This window comes from Mustela nigripes, chromosome 16, assembly GCF_022355385.1.
Source record: "Mustela nigripes isolate SB6536 chromosome 16, MUSNIG.SB6536, whole genome shotgun sequence".
NCBI classification, from domain to species: Eukaryota; Metazoa; Chordata; class Mammalia; order Carnivora; family Mustelidae; genus Mustela; species Mustela nigripes.
In genome coordinates this window covers 54604782-54622135 of record NC_081572.1, presented here as the reverse complement: position 1 = coordinate 54622135, position 17354 = coordinate 54604782, and the positions used below count along the sequence as shown (strand labels likewise).

The 17354-nt window shown below is 46.4% G+C and overlaps 1 protein-coding gene across 1 annotated transcript in view; it reads left to right on the top strand.

Moving 5' to 3' along the window:
• The window catches only part of DNAH9 (dynein axonemal heavy chain 9), a 314812-nt gene that overhangs the window by 203696 nt on the left and 93762 nt on the right, over positions 1-17354 (top strand). Inside the window, exons 49-50 of the mRNA XM_059380821.1 lie at positions 7825-8085; positions 15151-15576. Coding sequence (XP_059236804.1) covers positions 7825-8085; positions 15151-15576 — 687 coding nt within the window. The remainder of the gene's footprint in view (positions 1-7824; positions 8086-15150; positions 15577-17354) is intronic.

Here is a 17354-nt window from a genome sequence, read left to right as displayed (position 1 = left end):
TCCGTAAGCCCTTGCAATCTGTTCACATAGAGTTTCTTCTGCTTGGGCCATTTTTCTTCTGTTATCTGGTTTTGTTCATCTGCTCTGGCCTCTCCTCCAGGAGCAATGATTTGCCAGATGGCTTCTCTGTGCCCTATATCTACTACGTCCTCACTCATTGATCTCATCCTTTTGGCTTTTTTCACTTCTGGGTTCTAGGAGAACTTTTCAAGTTTACCTTCAACAAATCTAATTTAACAGTGGGTAATATGGCTTCTGCTTATGTTTCCAGGGACGACTTTACTTATGCTATTACATTTTTAATATCCTAACAACCCTTCCTCACCTCATCGTTTTCTCCTTCCAACACATCCTATTGCTTTCTTTTCAGCCTGTTTTCCTGCAACTTTGTCGCAGACACCATCCTACCGATGATGGCAGACAGCTTTCTCGATGTATTGTCTAGATCCGGTCGTGCACCATCTTCAGACCTGTGTTCTTCTTAGTCTCCTGGATGCCTTTCCCTTCCTTGTTCTGTATTTCTGAAAAGACCCTTTTCTTCTTTTACTTTTTTTTTACTCTCAGGCATGGTGAGATCTGTTCAGACTTGGTGTTTGTCCACATGTGACGTGTAACAATTGTCCATGACGCTCCTCTGTGTCCATTTTGTCGTGACCACACCCCTTCCCAGAGCTACAGTTCTGGGCAGACCAAGGGACACAAATCCCAGCCAAGGCCCTAGCCATTTACCTGGCATGTACCTTTGTTGTAGAAAGATGGCATCTTCTCTCCCAACACTTTTCAGTACTCTCAATCTCTGAACTTCTAGAAAACAGCATGAGATAGAATCCCAGAATGCAGTCCTTCCCAGTTATCTTTAACATCTGTCACTTCTTCCTCTACCTGTCTCCCACCACCAACCTATGGTGCCCTCAGAACACTGACTCCCCAGCATCCCCCATTGTCCCTCCCCTCACCTGTTCTCTGGGAATTATTGATCATCCCAGTAGAAGACTGGTTGTACCAGGTGAACCCAGCTCTGTCTGCCTGTAGCTAGCGGAAGAGCCTCCCCAGTCCCAGCATCAATCTTGGTCTCTTCTCCTTCAAAATTCTCTACTTCAATGAGATGTGCTTTTACCTACCTACCCAATTATCTAAAAATCAGGGAATTACCTTAGATTCTTCTCCTTGTCTCAGTTGAATTAACAAATCCTCTACTTTCATATATATATGTCTCAAAATGTACCCCTCTTGCTGTATCCCCGTTTTCAATGCCTTGATTTAGACACTTATTACCTGGATGATTTCAACACATCGAACTCCGCAATGTCTCCCCCATCCCAAACCTGCATCACCAACAATTTCTCACGTGGCCCATCAGCTTGGGGTTGTCCTTGATGCTTCTCCTTTCTGTCACACGCCCTGTGCCCAAACATCAGAAAATCGCTGTCGGCTCTAACTTCAGATATGCCCAGAATCCTAGTGCTGTGCACCTCCTGTGCTTCCACGCCCCTGATCTGGGCCACTGGCATCCTTAACCCAGGCAACCAGAGCTCCTTTCTAGCTCATCTGTCTGCTCCTTTTGCCCATCTTTGGTACATCATCCACAGAGTCGCCAGAATGATGCATTCAAACCCTAAGTCAGAGCATGTCACCTTTCTGCCCCAAACCCCGAGATGGCTTCCATTTCCCTAGTTAAAATGGCACCCCAAGCTTCTCTGCCATGGTACCCTGCAGACTCTCAGCCCTCACCTCCCACTACCCTATGTCCATAACGTTCCTCTCTCTCTGGCTGTGCCACTGCTGTGCTCTCTCCTCAGACAACACTAGGCCTTTGCACTGGCTGTTTCCTCTCCCCGGGTGTTCTTCCCTCTCTCACCCCATGGCTCACTGCCTCATCTCCTCCTCTTTGCTCAAATGTCACCTTCTCAGTGAGTCCTACTCCGATGACCCCATTTTCAGTTGCAACCCCACACCACCCCCATGTCCCTTATTCTGCTCTACTTTATCTTTTTCCCAAAGCACTTACCCCACCAACATGCAATTTACTTATTTGTTATCTTTTTTTTGTGGTGTCTATCCCCATCTGTTGGACACAACCTCCATTAGGACCAGGATCTTTATCTGTTTGGTTCACTGATGTGTCTGATGTGTCTAAAACAGTGCTTGGACAAAGTGGGCACTCATTAATATGTTTGTTGAATGAATGAATGAATGAATGAATGAATGAATGAATAGATGGTTCCCCCTACTGTATTCTAGACGCAATATCCAATAGAAATATCCTACTGGTCATATACGCAAACTAAATTTTCTAGTAGCTGTACCAAAGGAAGTAAAAGGAATAAAAGGAATTTAATTCTGACCGTGTATTTCAATCTTACATAATTACATCATATATTTTAAGAATAGGTTTATTAAACCCAACACATCCCAAATCTTATCATTTTAACAGGTAATCAATGTATAAAAACGTTATCAATGAAGTATTTTTTTTCTACATGTCTTCGAAAACTACTGTGTGTGGTTATACTTACAAAACATCACCACTGGGACAAGCCACATTTTAGGTGCCCATTCATTAGGTGGGGCTGGCGGCTACCAAACCAGAGGGATATTGAAGAGATCTTTGCTGTTGGAGGGATCTTTGCTCAATCCACAAGCTTAAGTCTTCTCTTCTGTGGACATTAATGTTTTAGACACGACATTGCAGATTCTCTGGACTTTCTAGAACTCTCAAACTGTATCTTTGCCCATGGGCCATCCTTTCCTCCCCGCATCTACCCCCTCGCACCCCAGCATCCAGCACTTCTTACTGGTTGTGATTGTCCCAGATCTCCACAGCCTGTTCATGTCTCTGGGTTTTTACATCCGCCCCTGCCCTTGTCAGCTTGTCTCTGTCAACACCTATGTGGTTTGCTACCCCTGCTCCCAGAAGCCCTTTCTAAGCTCTGAGAAGCTGTGCCTTCCCATCTCTGAGGTCCCATCCCCGAATTATATTTCTTCTCTTGTATATGTCATGTCACACCACCAGCAGTCATTTAAGCGCAGACACCAGGATTCATTGGCTCATAGTAGGTGTTCTATAAACGTGTAGATAAAGGGCCATATGGGTAGATCAAACGGCCAGGGAGGCAACCAAACGAACACTTTCTAAAGTCACCTACAAGCTCAGAATGGGGCTGGAGGAAGGGCTCCCCAATACTGTAGACATGGTATGTATTTCATACTCATGGATGGTTACAAGGATGATTCTTCTTATAAAAATGGTGTCTTGGCTTCCTAACTCTGTTGTAAACCTTTCATCTGAAATTGTTCCTTAGATAGAAAAAGCCTTAAGTATATTTTCATAATCTTGGTATAAGGGTAATGATTTGGATTATGTGGTATCATTCCTGCTACTCACATAGGACAGTTTGGGGGATTCATAATCTTGTGGCTAAATGAATCTCACAACCCTGGCTCAGATGGACTCCAGATTTCTTTAGCAACAATAGCAGTGTTAGGAGTAGTAATTGGACTGGTGAGAATGACAATAATTAATAATTGTATGGTCATCCCAAGTTGATAAATTTTAGACATTATTTCATGCTTAGACTCAAGGGGACATAAACGTAACTTTATTTTTCTATAACTGAATTTAACTTAGCTAGAGAGCTGCCTTTTTCATTTAAGAATAAAAAGTTCTTTTTCTTATAAAGATTATTTATTTGAGAGAGAGAGAGTGAGTGCACAAGCCGGGGGGAGGGCCAGGGGGAGGGGAAGCAGACTCCCCACAGAGCGCGGAACCCAACACAGAGCTCAATCCCATGATCCTGAGATCGTGACCTGAGCTGAAACCAAAAGCTGGACATTCAACCAGCTGAGCCACTCAGGCGCCCCAGAAGTAGAAACCTCCTAATCTTGCATTTCAGGTTGCCTTGGTCACTTCAAGTTAGAAACTCAGTCTCTGAAGGGCAGTTGGTTCAGAGTCTAAATCTAACTTCGGGCTGTTTCCCTGTGAAGGGTCTTTTGCTCCTTCCCATCTGGGCAGTGGTGGTGATCATGGCTTCAGGAGGCAGTGGTGAAGCCCCATGCTGTGGTCTTCTTGCTCTCACTGGCTCTGCTGACGGTGGCCTGTTCTGCTGGGTCTTTGGGCAGCCTTGTCTGTCTTTGCTGCTGCCTCAGATGAGAGCTTCACAGCTGGCGTCCCTTCTCCTCCATTCCTTCTCTTGGCACAGTCAGAACTCCCAACTCTGACTTGGGATCTCTCTCTGTCTCCTTCTGGCATCTTCAGAACCCACTGTCATCCCTACTCCGTATTTGGCTCATGAGGAAGAGGGGCTGTTGGGTTGAAGAAATGTTCATAAAAGGCCTACATATTTTTGCCAATTCCCTGCATATAAGATTTACTCCCCAAGTCTGTCTGTCTGGAGACTCTTAAATTCGGTTTATCCTGGGGTTTCAAATAATCTCAGGCCACCGAATCTACCTGAAGTTGATGGTTCAATAATTCACCATGATGTATTCATCAGGACTCTTTCAGTTACAAATGAAAAAAAAAAAAAAAAAAGAATTCAAGTTCACTTAGCATTAAAAAGAAAAGTAGAAGAAGAAAGAAGGAAAAGACAGGAGATAGAGAAAATTTTTTTTGAGATTACATGATGTATTTGGCAGCTAACCAAAATCCAGCTGAAGTTGGCTTAGACCGAAGAACAACAACAACAAATAAAACCAAGAAAATTCAGGGACAGGGCTGAATCTGGACAGGACTGGAGCTAGATCCTCCCTAAACATCCCTGTTCAAGCAAGCGACCCCCCTGAGCTCTGGCAACCTCGGAATCACATTCTGTCTGCTTCGCAGCCCCCCTGTAAGAAGGAGTTCGCCTTTCCCAGGATTTTCTGCCAAGCTCCTGGGAAAATGGTCAGTGGCTCTGACTGGCCTCTTCCGATCATCGTTCTGCCCACACATGAACCATTCTCTGGGACTTGGATATTCTCCTTGGCCAAGCGAGGTTCAAAGGACAACCACTAGAATCAGCTCCACCCAGACTATGAGGACCTGGGAAGGGAGAACTCCCCAAAGGAAATTCAAACTCTGTTTCCGAAACAGGGCTGAGAAGTTGTTATTAGGCAGATAACCATGGGTCCACCAGAGATGGGAACCCTCTCCATCTGAGAGGAGCACCTACGTGAAGCGTGAATTCATATGAGAACATGGTGGGTGAGCAGAGGGACTCAGAGGAAGAGGGAAAATAGCCCTGGGCTTCCAGACCTTGGCTCAGTGGGGGTTGCTGTGGGTTTTCCCAGGTTCCTCCTTCTGTGGCTCTGAGGAGAAAGGCCTGGGAGGCTTAACCTTTCTCTTTAGTATCATGTTCCTGATCCTTGAAGAAGGGACCGTCTCTCACCACCAGCCTCTTGTCACGCCACTCAGTTGACAACCCCTATCCCCCCAATAAACACTCATGGGGCTGGCAAGACTGGGGAGAGACTCCCTTTGCTGGCTGTGACATTGTCCTTCTTGTTCCTCCTATCCGGGGGCGGGGGGGGGGGGGCGTGTCTAAAGAGAAGAGAGCCAAAGAGGGGCTCGAATGCTTTGAATACGGGAAAAGAGAAGAGGAAATTTTAACTTGACCTTTTTCAACATACCATTCTATGGCAGAAGAGCCAGAAAATGAGCCTGACTCACACCCTCCCTTTAGCTACGTGGGGAATACCTCGTTCTGACAGGCGGACCCTCCTGTCACAGCTTAAGAGCCATAAAGCTCCCTTCACAGTGCTGGTGATTATTTACCTTGGACCCTAGGTCATGAAGTCTATGTGCAATCAGCAAAACAAACAAACAGGCAAAAAACAACAACAATAAAAACCCACAAAAACAAACCAAAGGGGGAAAAAAAAAAACCCACTCCAATTTTCTCAAGTCTCCCAAGATTTAAAAAGGAACAAAAAGTTACTGGTGTGTGTTCCGACTGCGGTGATTATGTGGTTCAATCATTTTGGTTTACAATTGCATCTTTGTCCTTGTAGAAATAACTCCCTGGAGCTGAACAACGGGAGATAGAAACAGATTAACCTTCCGGCACGGGTATATAAGACTCGTTCTGGGGAGCAGGCCTTCATTTGAGGTTAACAAAAAGTCTCCAGTTCCCACAAATACACAAAATTAAAGAGCATTCTCTCTCCCCACCACCCCACCCCTCCGCCTTCCTTTTCTTCTCTTTTGATCTGCCATGAAAAGGGAATTACTGGGCAGCATCTAGGCCTCTGTTTTCTTTCTCCCCTTCTGTATTTTGCATCATAAAGCTTTCCAATCTGCTTGGCATGTTTCAGGAGCTCTGAAGTCATCCTCGGTTGCTGCATGGAAATGGGCTGCAGGAAAATGAGACACAGGAGGTCATCCTGCAATGTAAAGTTTATGGGCCATATTGCAAAGACAAGTGGCTTTTTTTACTTCCCAGAAAGAACCAGATCTGAGGAGGCTTCTCTTTGCATGTCAAAGGGCCATAAAACCAGACCAGTGACTCTCAGAGGTTGGAGAAGGGCCTCTGTTATCACCACGAGGGCCCACAAAAACACAGATCGCCTGGCCCAGTCCAGAATTCCTGATTCAGTAGGTCTGGAGTGGGCCCGAGAGTTTACATTTCTAGCAAGTTCCCAGGGGCTGCTGCTGCTGCTGCTGCTGCTGGTCCCAGAACCACACTGTGAGAAGCAGCACCCTCCACTCGACTGATTGAAACAGAGAAAACCATTCCTCCTACAGCAGATCATAGAAATAGACCGTTCCTACGTGCTAATGTTCCCAGCACTTCATTCTTTCCTCCAAAATGCATATGAATCCAGAGGCTGGATGGAGAGCCCTGCTGGGTTCTGGTCTGGCCACTGGAATTCTCTCTGACGGTCATCTCTCTCTCGTAAGGATTGTGGGAATAGACTAAGAGCAACCAAGTAAGAAGAAGGTACTGCTCTCTCTTCAGAGCTCGCTCTAACTCGCTCTAGCTGGGAGTCAGCCCCCGGCACCTGGGTTTGGGCAGAGACTCAAAGGCAGGCAGGCAGAGGGGTGGGAGAGCTTCATGGTGGGAAGAAAGGCGAGGTATGGGGTGTGTCCAATGGAGGCTAGGGGCCTGCGGAAGCTGGTGGCAGGTGCCCCAGGATTGGGTGCCCAAGTGATCAGATAGGGGAGCGTGTCTGACCTTCTCTGGTCAGTCCTAAGTTGGCAGTTGGGACAAAAGTTAAGGAAAGGGTCCGCTCTTAATCTTAATTGTTACAGAGGCTATTTATTGTTTGCCTTCCTGGATTGTTACGGAGATGGGAGTCTGACTTCCTACCTGTCTGACTGACTTAGAGACAGCAGACTGGCTTCCTGAGCTAGTGATGGTACATAATGGGCCGATCTCCCAGGCACCAGGAGAGTCACGGTTGTGGGTCAGATTTCTGTGTTTATACACAGTTTGGCCACTGTCTGTTCCCACATTCAGTCGCTTGCTCAGTTCTCGGCATACCTCACACTGGCCAATGTCCATTAAATAATGACTGATTTTTATGACATGAGGCACACGGAGTTCTATAAGAGGCGGGCTCCGATATCCATGAGAAGCAGCCTACGTCTTGTGGGCATCAGGGAGAAAGAAAGGTCAGGACATGCGTCGCTTAGAATCTTCTATGACGTCTACTGTAGAGGGAGTCCAGGGTCCCTCTCCTCTCCCGGGTCAAGGCACTTGGCTCAAGAGAAGAGCTCAGCTTTGCGCCTTCCTTCCATCAGGAGTTGTCATTTTTCCCCCCCGAGAGGTCAGATCCCCAGGGGGCCCCCCCCACCCCCTCCAAAGCCCCATTGCTCCCACTAAGCCCGGGGCCTCTCTGCGGCAGGTGGACGGCCTGAAAGCCAGGCTGGCCGCGCAGGAGGGGGAGCTGAGGCAGAAGAATGAAGACGCCGACAAGCTGATTCAGGTGGTTGGCGTGGAGACAGACAAGGTGAGCAGAGAGAAGGCCATGGCCGACGAGGAGGAGCGGAGAGTGGCCCTCATCATGCTCGAGGTGAAGCAGAAGCAGAAGGACTGTGAGGAGGACCTGGCCAAGGCAGAGCCGGCGCTCACGGCAGCCCAGGCGGCTCTCAACACCCTCAATAAGGTGAGAGGATCCAGTGTCCATCTGTCCCATCTGCTTACCCCTCCTGGGGGGCGTGGGGGGAGCTCCTGTGACCCAGACAGCACAGCACCCTGGTGTCCCAGAGAGATCCAAGGGCAAAGGTAGAGGGTTTCAGGCTCAGAATCCAGCCGCCAAAACCAAGAGTCAGACGCTTAACTGACTGAGCCACCCAGGTGCCCCACGAGTAATTTTTAATAATGCAATTGCCATTATATGTTATCTGTACAGTAAAAAAAAATAAGTTCACTGTAAAAAATACATAGGGAACAAAAAGAAAATTCTAAGTAACTTTGTAGGGGGGAAAGGACCATGAAATTGCAAACAAAACCATTTCCACTAAGAAAGGAAAAGCTACACCGGATTTATTTCAGTTTAGCTATAAAAGTGAGAAGAACTGCCAAGGCAGAGACTCGAAGTGTGCAGAGACTTACTACCCGGCTCTGATTCAGGGGTTCTTCATGCATTAACTACAGATTGATTGTGAAGTTTGAAAATGATGGGAAAGCCTGAAGTGGGCATGAAATAGCAGAGTTCTGGGAACGCGGAGGGTTTAAGGACATTCTAGGGATCCTTGGGTCCACAGGAATGCCCTCGCCACACACAGTACAGGCTGCTCCTTTCCACTTCACCAGGCGTTTCGGCTCAAGGTCATGCGCTCAGGGTCCTGGGATCGAGCCCTGCATCGTGCTCCACACTCAACTCAGAGTCCCTGTTGTTTGACTTTTAATATTAGCAAGTAATACAAAAAGCCCATTTTATGATAAAATATATTGGAAAACCCTAGAGTTTCCAAGTTGAGCGTACTTCTCTCTGAAAGGACTTCTTAAAGGACTGTGTTATGTGATGAGCCTGGTACTAAAAGTGATAGAGACAGCACGAGGAAATAAAACCTCAGATGACTCTAACTTAAGAACAGTGGTGTAAGACACCTGTGTAAAACACTAGTAAATCACATTCACCATGCCACCCACTGGCAAGTTTTCCCTACGTGAGATTATTCAGGTAACCATCCCCAACTCTAGATCAAAAATGAAAAGCTTCATTGTCATTTGGGGAGATGTCAAAAGGGGACTTAACACAATTCAGCATCCGCTGCTTACTAAAACTCTCAATAAAGTAGGAATACAAGGATATTTGCATTTTTAGCTAACAGATGGCAATCAATCCCAATCCAAGGACAAAATATCCTATCCAATGATAGAACATTAAAGGTGTTCCCATTAAGATAAAAAAAAAAAAGCATAATAATGGTCTCTGTCACTATTATTAAAAATAAAAAAGTTGTCCCAGAATTTCTAACCATAATAAATGAAAAATAATCATCATGTAAACGTTATAATACCTGTTATAGAAAAAATAATAATAAAAAGGAAGAGTTAAGGGCCCATCACAAAATTTACAAAAATTTATAGCTTTCTTAATATCAGCAGTAGCCCATTGGAAAATATGATATTTTAAATTAGCGATCAAAGCACAAGATACAAATAACTGAATATAAATTCACTGAAACAATGTATAGAAAAACTGCACACCCTTGTTGAAGAACATAAAATTTGAATAAACAAATATATATACATATACCAAGTCTTTGGGAAGATTCACTATTACAAGGATGTCTGCTAATTCTCAAGTTATTTTTGAAGTTAAATGTAAACCTAAGTTACCTCCAGTTTGATTTTTGGTTTATTTGTGTCTAATGTCTTTAAAAGTCCGTATCATTTAAGTAGCTGTTAAAGATTTAATAACTCAAACATCCAACTGTATGGAGTTGGTAAAATAAATTGTGGCTCATCAAAAGGAAAGAAAACCACATAATTCAGTTAAAATGATGTTCTACAAAGATAATGACACGGACAATTTCAGAATCAATTTTCTGTGAAAATCAGGATCAAAAAGTAGATAAACAGTGATTGATAAACATACATTTGTGTTTGTGTATGTATATGTGTATATACATGAATCAGCCAGATACTCGTTCCGGTATACTCAAGTTCATACATATCTCCACTCACAGTCTTTCTTCTGTGTCTGTTAGTCTCTATGTCACGTGTGCATGTGTCCATGTATGATGTGTATATATGACACGTGCATATATGTGATGTGTGCATGGGTGTGACATCTAGGTGTGCATACACCTGTGTATACATGTGATGTGTGTTAATACAATCACATACACATGATCTGTGCACATATGATGTATATATAGTGATGTGAACGTGTGTACACATGTAATTTGTGTATATATAACACATGTATATATGGCGTGTGTGATTGTGTATCGGATATATGTGACTTGTACGTGTGTATGCATCTGATGTGTGTATATATGTGTTGTGTGTTGTATATGGTATATGTGATATATGTGTGATATGTGTGTGTACATGTATGTGTGTATACGTGTGTGTGGTGTGTATGTGTGCTGTGTGTATACATATGGTGTGTGTGTATATATGTGGGTATACATATGACATGTCTATATATGACCTAGAGGTGTATATGTAACATTTATCTCTGGGTAGTAATATTATGAGTGTTTCCTGCTTTCACCTTTATCTTTGCCAAATATCTCATAATAAGTATTCTTTTAATAAAAATAACTTTTATTAAGTCTTTTAATAAAAGGACAGTGTTACCTTGTAAAACAGTTAACAATAAGAAAAAAATGAATTTATAAAATAACTAAAAAAATGATAAGTTAGGATCAATTTTAATATATGTGAAAGACCCTCTGAACAGAGAAACAAAGGATGATAATCACGGTATCATCTGGAAAAGGATTATTAAATTTGTCTCCATGAAAAGTAAATCTTTATATACCACACAATATTATAAACAAGATTTTTTAATTTTAAAAAGAAAGGAGCTAATACCCTTCGTATGGAAAACCTCCTGTAAACTGCGCTGGAAGCTCAGCATTGGTCCCCCGTCCCATTTACTCCTGGTCCTTCCCCATTCTGTTTTCTCTGTGACCCAGGAGGCTGGCTCGGGTGGCCCCGACGCTCTCCCTTGACCTCCTGCTTCCGGTCCTGGTAGGGGACTGGAGGAGGGAGATGAACGTGTCGATTCCTTTGGTCCCAGGGACCTGCCCGCTGCTGAAAAGCACAGCTCCCGTCCGGTTCCCTCCACCGATGTTCTCTCCCTCCTTCTCCCTTCCTCTCTTCCTCTCTCTCCCGGTTCCTCTCCTTCCCTCTCTTCTCTCTGGCCCGACCACAGCTTCCGGGGATAGAAATGGAGACACCCCGGCCCCGCTCAGCCCATGCTACTAGCCCAGGGTAAGGCATTATCCCTTTATAAAGAATTCCTTTCATTAATGCCCCTCAAATTAGCCGGTGTGTTGTACCATCTGTTTGGCCTGCAGCTACCCCGACTAACAACTCACGCAGCAATCAAAAATAAAAAGATAAACAGCGCAGTAGAAATGTAGGCAAAGGTCAATACCCAACAGTTCACAAAACAAGAAACCCAAATTGCTTAAAAACATGAAAAAATACATTTAGTATCGCCAGTAAATATGTATATGCCCATATATGAATTAAACTGATGTTATCCCCTTTTCAACCTGTCAAATTGGAAAACAAAAAAAATTTTTTTTTAAATAATGTGACCGTTGCTGAACAGGGGCGAACGAAAACTTTCTCAGACACTGAGAACTGGAATGGGAATTTCTGGGGAGGCGGGTAGTGTGTACAAAGGACACTAAAGATGTGCCCTGCCCTTTGACCCAGCAGATCCACTCCCAAAGAGCTTGTCTAAGATTTTCACGAAGATTCATGTAGAAGAATGCCCTGCAAACCTTATCCACATGGTACATTTGTGGAAAGGTTTCCAGGAATTGAATGTTTAACGTCAGTTGTGGCTTGTCCCCCAGTGGTACGTTGACTTTAAAAATTCTATTTGAGCAGAGGAGCCATGTTCTCTCATGCCTCTTTTTCAAACTTTTGCCTACACTAGCTCCTATATATGTCCCAAACCCAATCACCTATCACATCTCCACTGTTCAGAGCCCTGGTTCTGGGCTGGCTCAGTCTCCTACCCCAACAACTGTGCGGCCTGCTTGGCTGCAGTGGGGCCAGCCGCTAAAAGGTCTCCGAGCAAAACCACATCATTTCACTCCCTGCCCAAAACCCTCCAGTGGCTTTCCCTTGATGTTAGAATGAACTCGAACTGCCCCGCTGTGGTTCTAGATCCTCCCTGGAGCTTTGATCCTGACCGGCTCTCCTTCCCCCCACCCCTGCCACCCTCCCAACCCCACTCTACAGAGAAGGAGAAATTTGAGTAAAAACTTGGAGAAGAGCAGGTCTAGGCAGCAGGGAGAGCACGAGCCTGATGGCAGGAGTGGAGTGGAGAAACCAAGCATGCCTGCTGTTGACTCGCTCACAATCCCACCTTCCTTCCTAGAACTGTGTCTTCCGTCCTGTGTTCCTCTTAGGAGAACCGTAACCACCTGCCTTGCAGTGATTAGCTACAGGAGCCCCGCCTAACTAACCGAGATCATTTCCCAGGACATTTTTTAAAAGACCGATTGGGGCGGGCAGGGCAGAGGGAGAGGGAGAGAGAGCATCTGAAGTGGCCTCCCTGCTGAGCAAGGAGCCTGACGCACGGCTGTCCCAGGACCCTGACATCACGACCTGAGCCGTAACCAGGGGTCAGATTGCCCTTTAACTGACTGAGCCACCAGGCGCACCCTCCCAGGACATCTTTATTTCCACTGGCACTGGAGGAAAGGTCTCCTCTTCCGGTTGCAAAGCCATGACCATGACCTTGAACAGCTGACCCCCTTTCATTCCAGGTGATTGTTGGACACCCATGTTGATGAGCACCTGCTGTATGCTTAGTTCTGTTCTAGGCCCTGGGGCAACTGTGGTTAACAAGACTGAGGAGGATATAGAAATTCAATAAAGAAAAGGTGGTGACCAATTCTGATAGCCCCAAGTTGTCTGCAGATCATCAAGGAGCTGATGGGAAATGATGGGAAGGGGAAGCTGACGGGGAAGTCCTTCTCAGTGGGCAGTGTCTGAATTCTGAATTGAGATCCTGACAGATGAGAAGGGATAAGCCAGGCAAGTAGCTTAGCAAAAAACGTTCCAGGCAGGGGTCTGGAAGTGGGGATGAGCTTGGCAATCGATGCACTAGAAGGAGGAGACCATGGCTAGAGCATAGTGACAGAGACAATGACACAAGGTGAGGGCAGAGGGGTAGGTCGAAGGCCTTGCAACACAAGACGATGCTGTGCAAAACAGAAGTGCACGCATGGAGCAGCAGAAACAAGAGACGATCCAGAGAGCCCACAGGCACTCAAAACACAGGTCCTGGGTCACCTGGGAGGCACGGTGGGTTAAAGCCTTTGCCTTCGGCTCAGGTCATGATCCCAGGGTCCTGGTATCGAGCCCCACATCAGGTTCTCCGCTCAGCAGGGAGCCTGCTTCCCCCTCTCTCTCTGCCTGTCTCTCTGCCTACTTGTGATCTCTGTACATCAATAAATAAATCTTTAAAAAAAAGAAAGAAAGAAAGAAAGAAAGAAAGACAAATAGAGCACCTGGGTAGCTCAGTGGGTTAAAGCCTCTGCCTTCGGCTCAGGTCATGATCCCAGCGTCCTGGGATTGAGTCCCACATCGGGCTCTCTGCTCAGCAGGGAGCCTGCTTCCTCCTCTCTCTGCCTGCCTCTCTGCCTACTTGTCATCTCTGTCTGTGAAATAAATAAATAAATAAAATCTTTAAGAAAAAAAAAAAGAAACACAAACACAGGTCCTGCTCGTCCCTCCAGCCAGCTCCCAGCTCATCGCCCTCAGATACTGGAACCAGAAAGTCCTCTTTGTTCTTGAGCTGGGTCTTCTGTCACTGCTACCAAAAAGGCTGTGGGTAATTTATCGAGAGATACGAATATTAAAAAAAAGACTGGAAGGAACTACATGGAAGCATTAACAGCGACATATCTGGGTCGCAGGAGTCCCTTTCAACTCTGTACGTTTTTATGGTTGCTTATTTCCGGACGCTGAGCAGGCTGAACTCAACACTGGTTTAAAATCGTGGGGTTTTGTTCCTGATTCTACGTCCTGACTCTGCCCCCAGGGGAGGCCACCCCCCACATGTATGCCACCCTTCCATCCCCGCCTCTGATGAGTTTTCGTGACCAAATGTGAAAATGGTGTCAGAAGCAGAGATCGTCCTCCCACGTGCTTTCATTAAGAGCAAGAAGTAATCCCTCCCCCTCGCCGTTTGTAGATTTCCAGGCCCTCTTGGGCTGGAAATGAATTTGGCACATCTTCCAAATCCCCCCCCCTTCCACCCAAAACAAGTGCTTCTGGGGTCATAGGCTTCTCACACGTGGTCATGACAAACCTTAAATCAACGTCACAGACACAGCTTCTCTCACAGATGAGGGCACACCCCTGCTCCCAATTTACAGATGGACACACAGAGGCCGGGAGAGTGGAAATGACTTGCCAAGGCCGTTCGGCCATATCTTTCTGGTGCAAGTGATGCTTGGAGCAGAGGACGACCCCACCTTGAAGCGGGCGCAGTGATTGTGCTCAGCTTTAGGTCCGAATTATTTCCCAGTGGAAAATGTCACCTTGCCATCCGGACAGTCAAGTGTAGTTAGAATAAGCTCATGGAACAAAGCTCTTTAATTAAAGAAAAATGAAATTTGTTGGGTTACAGGGCTAGTCTCTCCAATCCAAGATGGGAAATTAATTTATAATAACCTTATCTTTTATTCATAGCGTGCTGCCTATTTCAGAGAATGCTGGCATCCTTCTATTTTACTGTCGAATGTGAAATAATTGTGTGTTTCTAATAGGCTGTGAGTGGCGTTCCAGAACTGAACAAACGAGCTGAGTCTCGGCTGGCCCTTGGCAGGGGTCTGAAGCCCCTGGGGGGTAGCTTTGGTTTCCTTCGGATGAGTCATGACATTTAAAACTCTGGAGAGCTCCGCGGGCTTCAAAGCAGCCCTTTCAGAACGATCATCCTGGAGCCCAAATCCATTAGCAGCGGAGGACAAAGGAACCACGATCGTTTGTCCCTAAGCACCTCCTCCTCTCTCTGCAGACCAACCTGACCGAGCTGAAGTCGTTTGGGGCGCCGCCTCCGGCTGTCAGCAACGTCACTGCGGCGGTGATGACCCTCACGGCCCGCGGGGGCCGCGTGCCCAAGGACCGGAGCTGGAAGGCCGCCAAGGTCACCATGGCCAAAGTGGACGGCTTCCTGGACTCCCTCGTCAACTTCGACAAGGAGAACATCCCCGAGAGCTGCCTCAAGGCCATCAGGCCGTACCTGCAGGACCCCGAGTTCAAGCCCGAGCTCGTGGCCACCAAGTCGTCCGCGGCCGCGGGGCTCTGCTCCTGGGTCATCAACATCGTGCGCTTCTACGAGGTCTTCTGCGACGTGGAGCCCAAGCGCCAGGCACTGAGCAGAGCCACCGCGGACCTCGCCGCCGCCCAGGAGAAGCTGGTGGCTATAAAAACCAAAATCGCGGTGAGTGAGGCCGTGGCCCCTCCTCCCCCATTCCACCCGGCAGTCTCTGGGGGAAACCGCATGCGCCCCCGTGTCCCAGCGCCCGAGGGTCCCGATTTTGAAAAAGAGGCGGGAAAACCAAAGTGAGATGCCGAAGCTCCTGGCTTTTCAACTGAAGTCCCCTTTGCTTTTCCTCAAATCCTGTGTCTCCTCAAATACAGACGGATCCTGCAGACCATATGTGGTCTGCGCTGTTCTATGGAAGCTTTCAGAACCAAGCAGCACCTTGTGGTTGGGGGGACGGTCCCTTGACCGTAAGTGTAAAACGGTGAGGGTCGGTAGCTTTGACTACCTCTGGGTGATGTCTTGAGCAGATCTGCCTCTCTCCAGACTGGGGGCTGGGGAGATCTGGGTTTGCACCTGTTTGAGAGAGAGTTCCCCCTTGAACCTCACCTTTGCCCTTAAAAATGCACGCAATCAAAGGTAGAAATCGGAATCCCTGAGGACGGGAGAGCCGCTGAAATTCCATTCTAGGGTGTCCCCTTTACAGCTGTGTGACCTCTAGAAAGGTCTTTAAAATGCCCACACTTCCGTTTCCCGAAGTAAAATGGACACAGTAACCTCTGGCTTATTGAGACCACAGTGATGACCAGGGAGAGTGTCCTCACAGAGCCCTCCCGTAGTCCACATGGAGCTAAGGCCACTGCCACGTCACGACGACCATGGCTACCCCTCCTCAGCTCTCCCTCCTCCTCCTCCCTACATGTGCTCCCACAGGCGTGCTCCAGCTCAGGTGATTGGTCACTCCTAGGATCGAGTTCAATCCGAAACACTTCCTGGATCTTTCCTCTCTACGCACACATTCCAGGCAAATAGGATCCTTGGGGCAAATCTGTCGTGATGGTAAAAGGGGCTTTACAGATGGTGAGAAGTAAATTGCAGATGTGCCGTCCACTTCACATGACGCGGGCGTATTAATTGCTAGATTAAATTCCATGGCTGAAAGCGCTCATTCAAAGAACCTTGCCACCGATCTCTTTCTCAAGAAAAGAAACTTGGTGCGTATTAAGGAGGGCACGTATTGTACGGAGCACTGGGTGTGGCGCATAAGCAGTGAATTTTGGAACACTGGAAAAAAAATAAAATTTTAAAAAAGGAAAAAAGGAAAAGAAACCTGGGCAAAGCAGCTAATCGCTCAGTATGTTGGCTTTATAAATCCAGACATTCAGGGGCCATCTCCTTAAAATGGATGATAATCACCTTAACAATGGCCTTCTTCAAAGAACACCCAGACCCGAACACCAGAACACCCCCACGGCTGATTCTGAAGGGAGTAAGCCTCCTGAGAATTTCCATATTCTACAGTCTCTCCCAGAAAAATGTTAGAACTGCATGTTCAAAGTTGGTTTTCTTTTTTTTTTTTTTTTTTCACTCAAGTTATTTTAACTAAAGGAACATTTGGTGCAAAGGGAATGTTTTCAAAATGTTTATAACTTTTCACTAGCCAACATTCCCATGATGGGCCCAGTCAACCTGTGAAAGCAACAAGCACTTCTTTCAAATACTTGGCTACCTTAAGAAGACACTTCTTTTCTGCCAAAAAAAAAATTTTTTTTTTGAAAAAAAAATGTATTCTAGCTTTTAACATCCTCCTCTCCCTCCTTTGTTTATCCACGTGCCTTTCAGCGTCCTAACACTTTGGGACATTCCCCCACTAATGACAGACACTAACAGACGCTAATGACACTCCCACCCCTAACATGAGGGCCACCCCAGGCAAGGACATTCCTCCCTCTAGG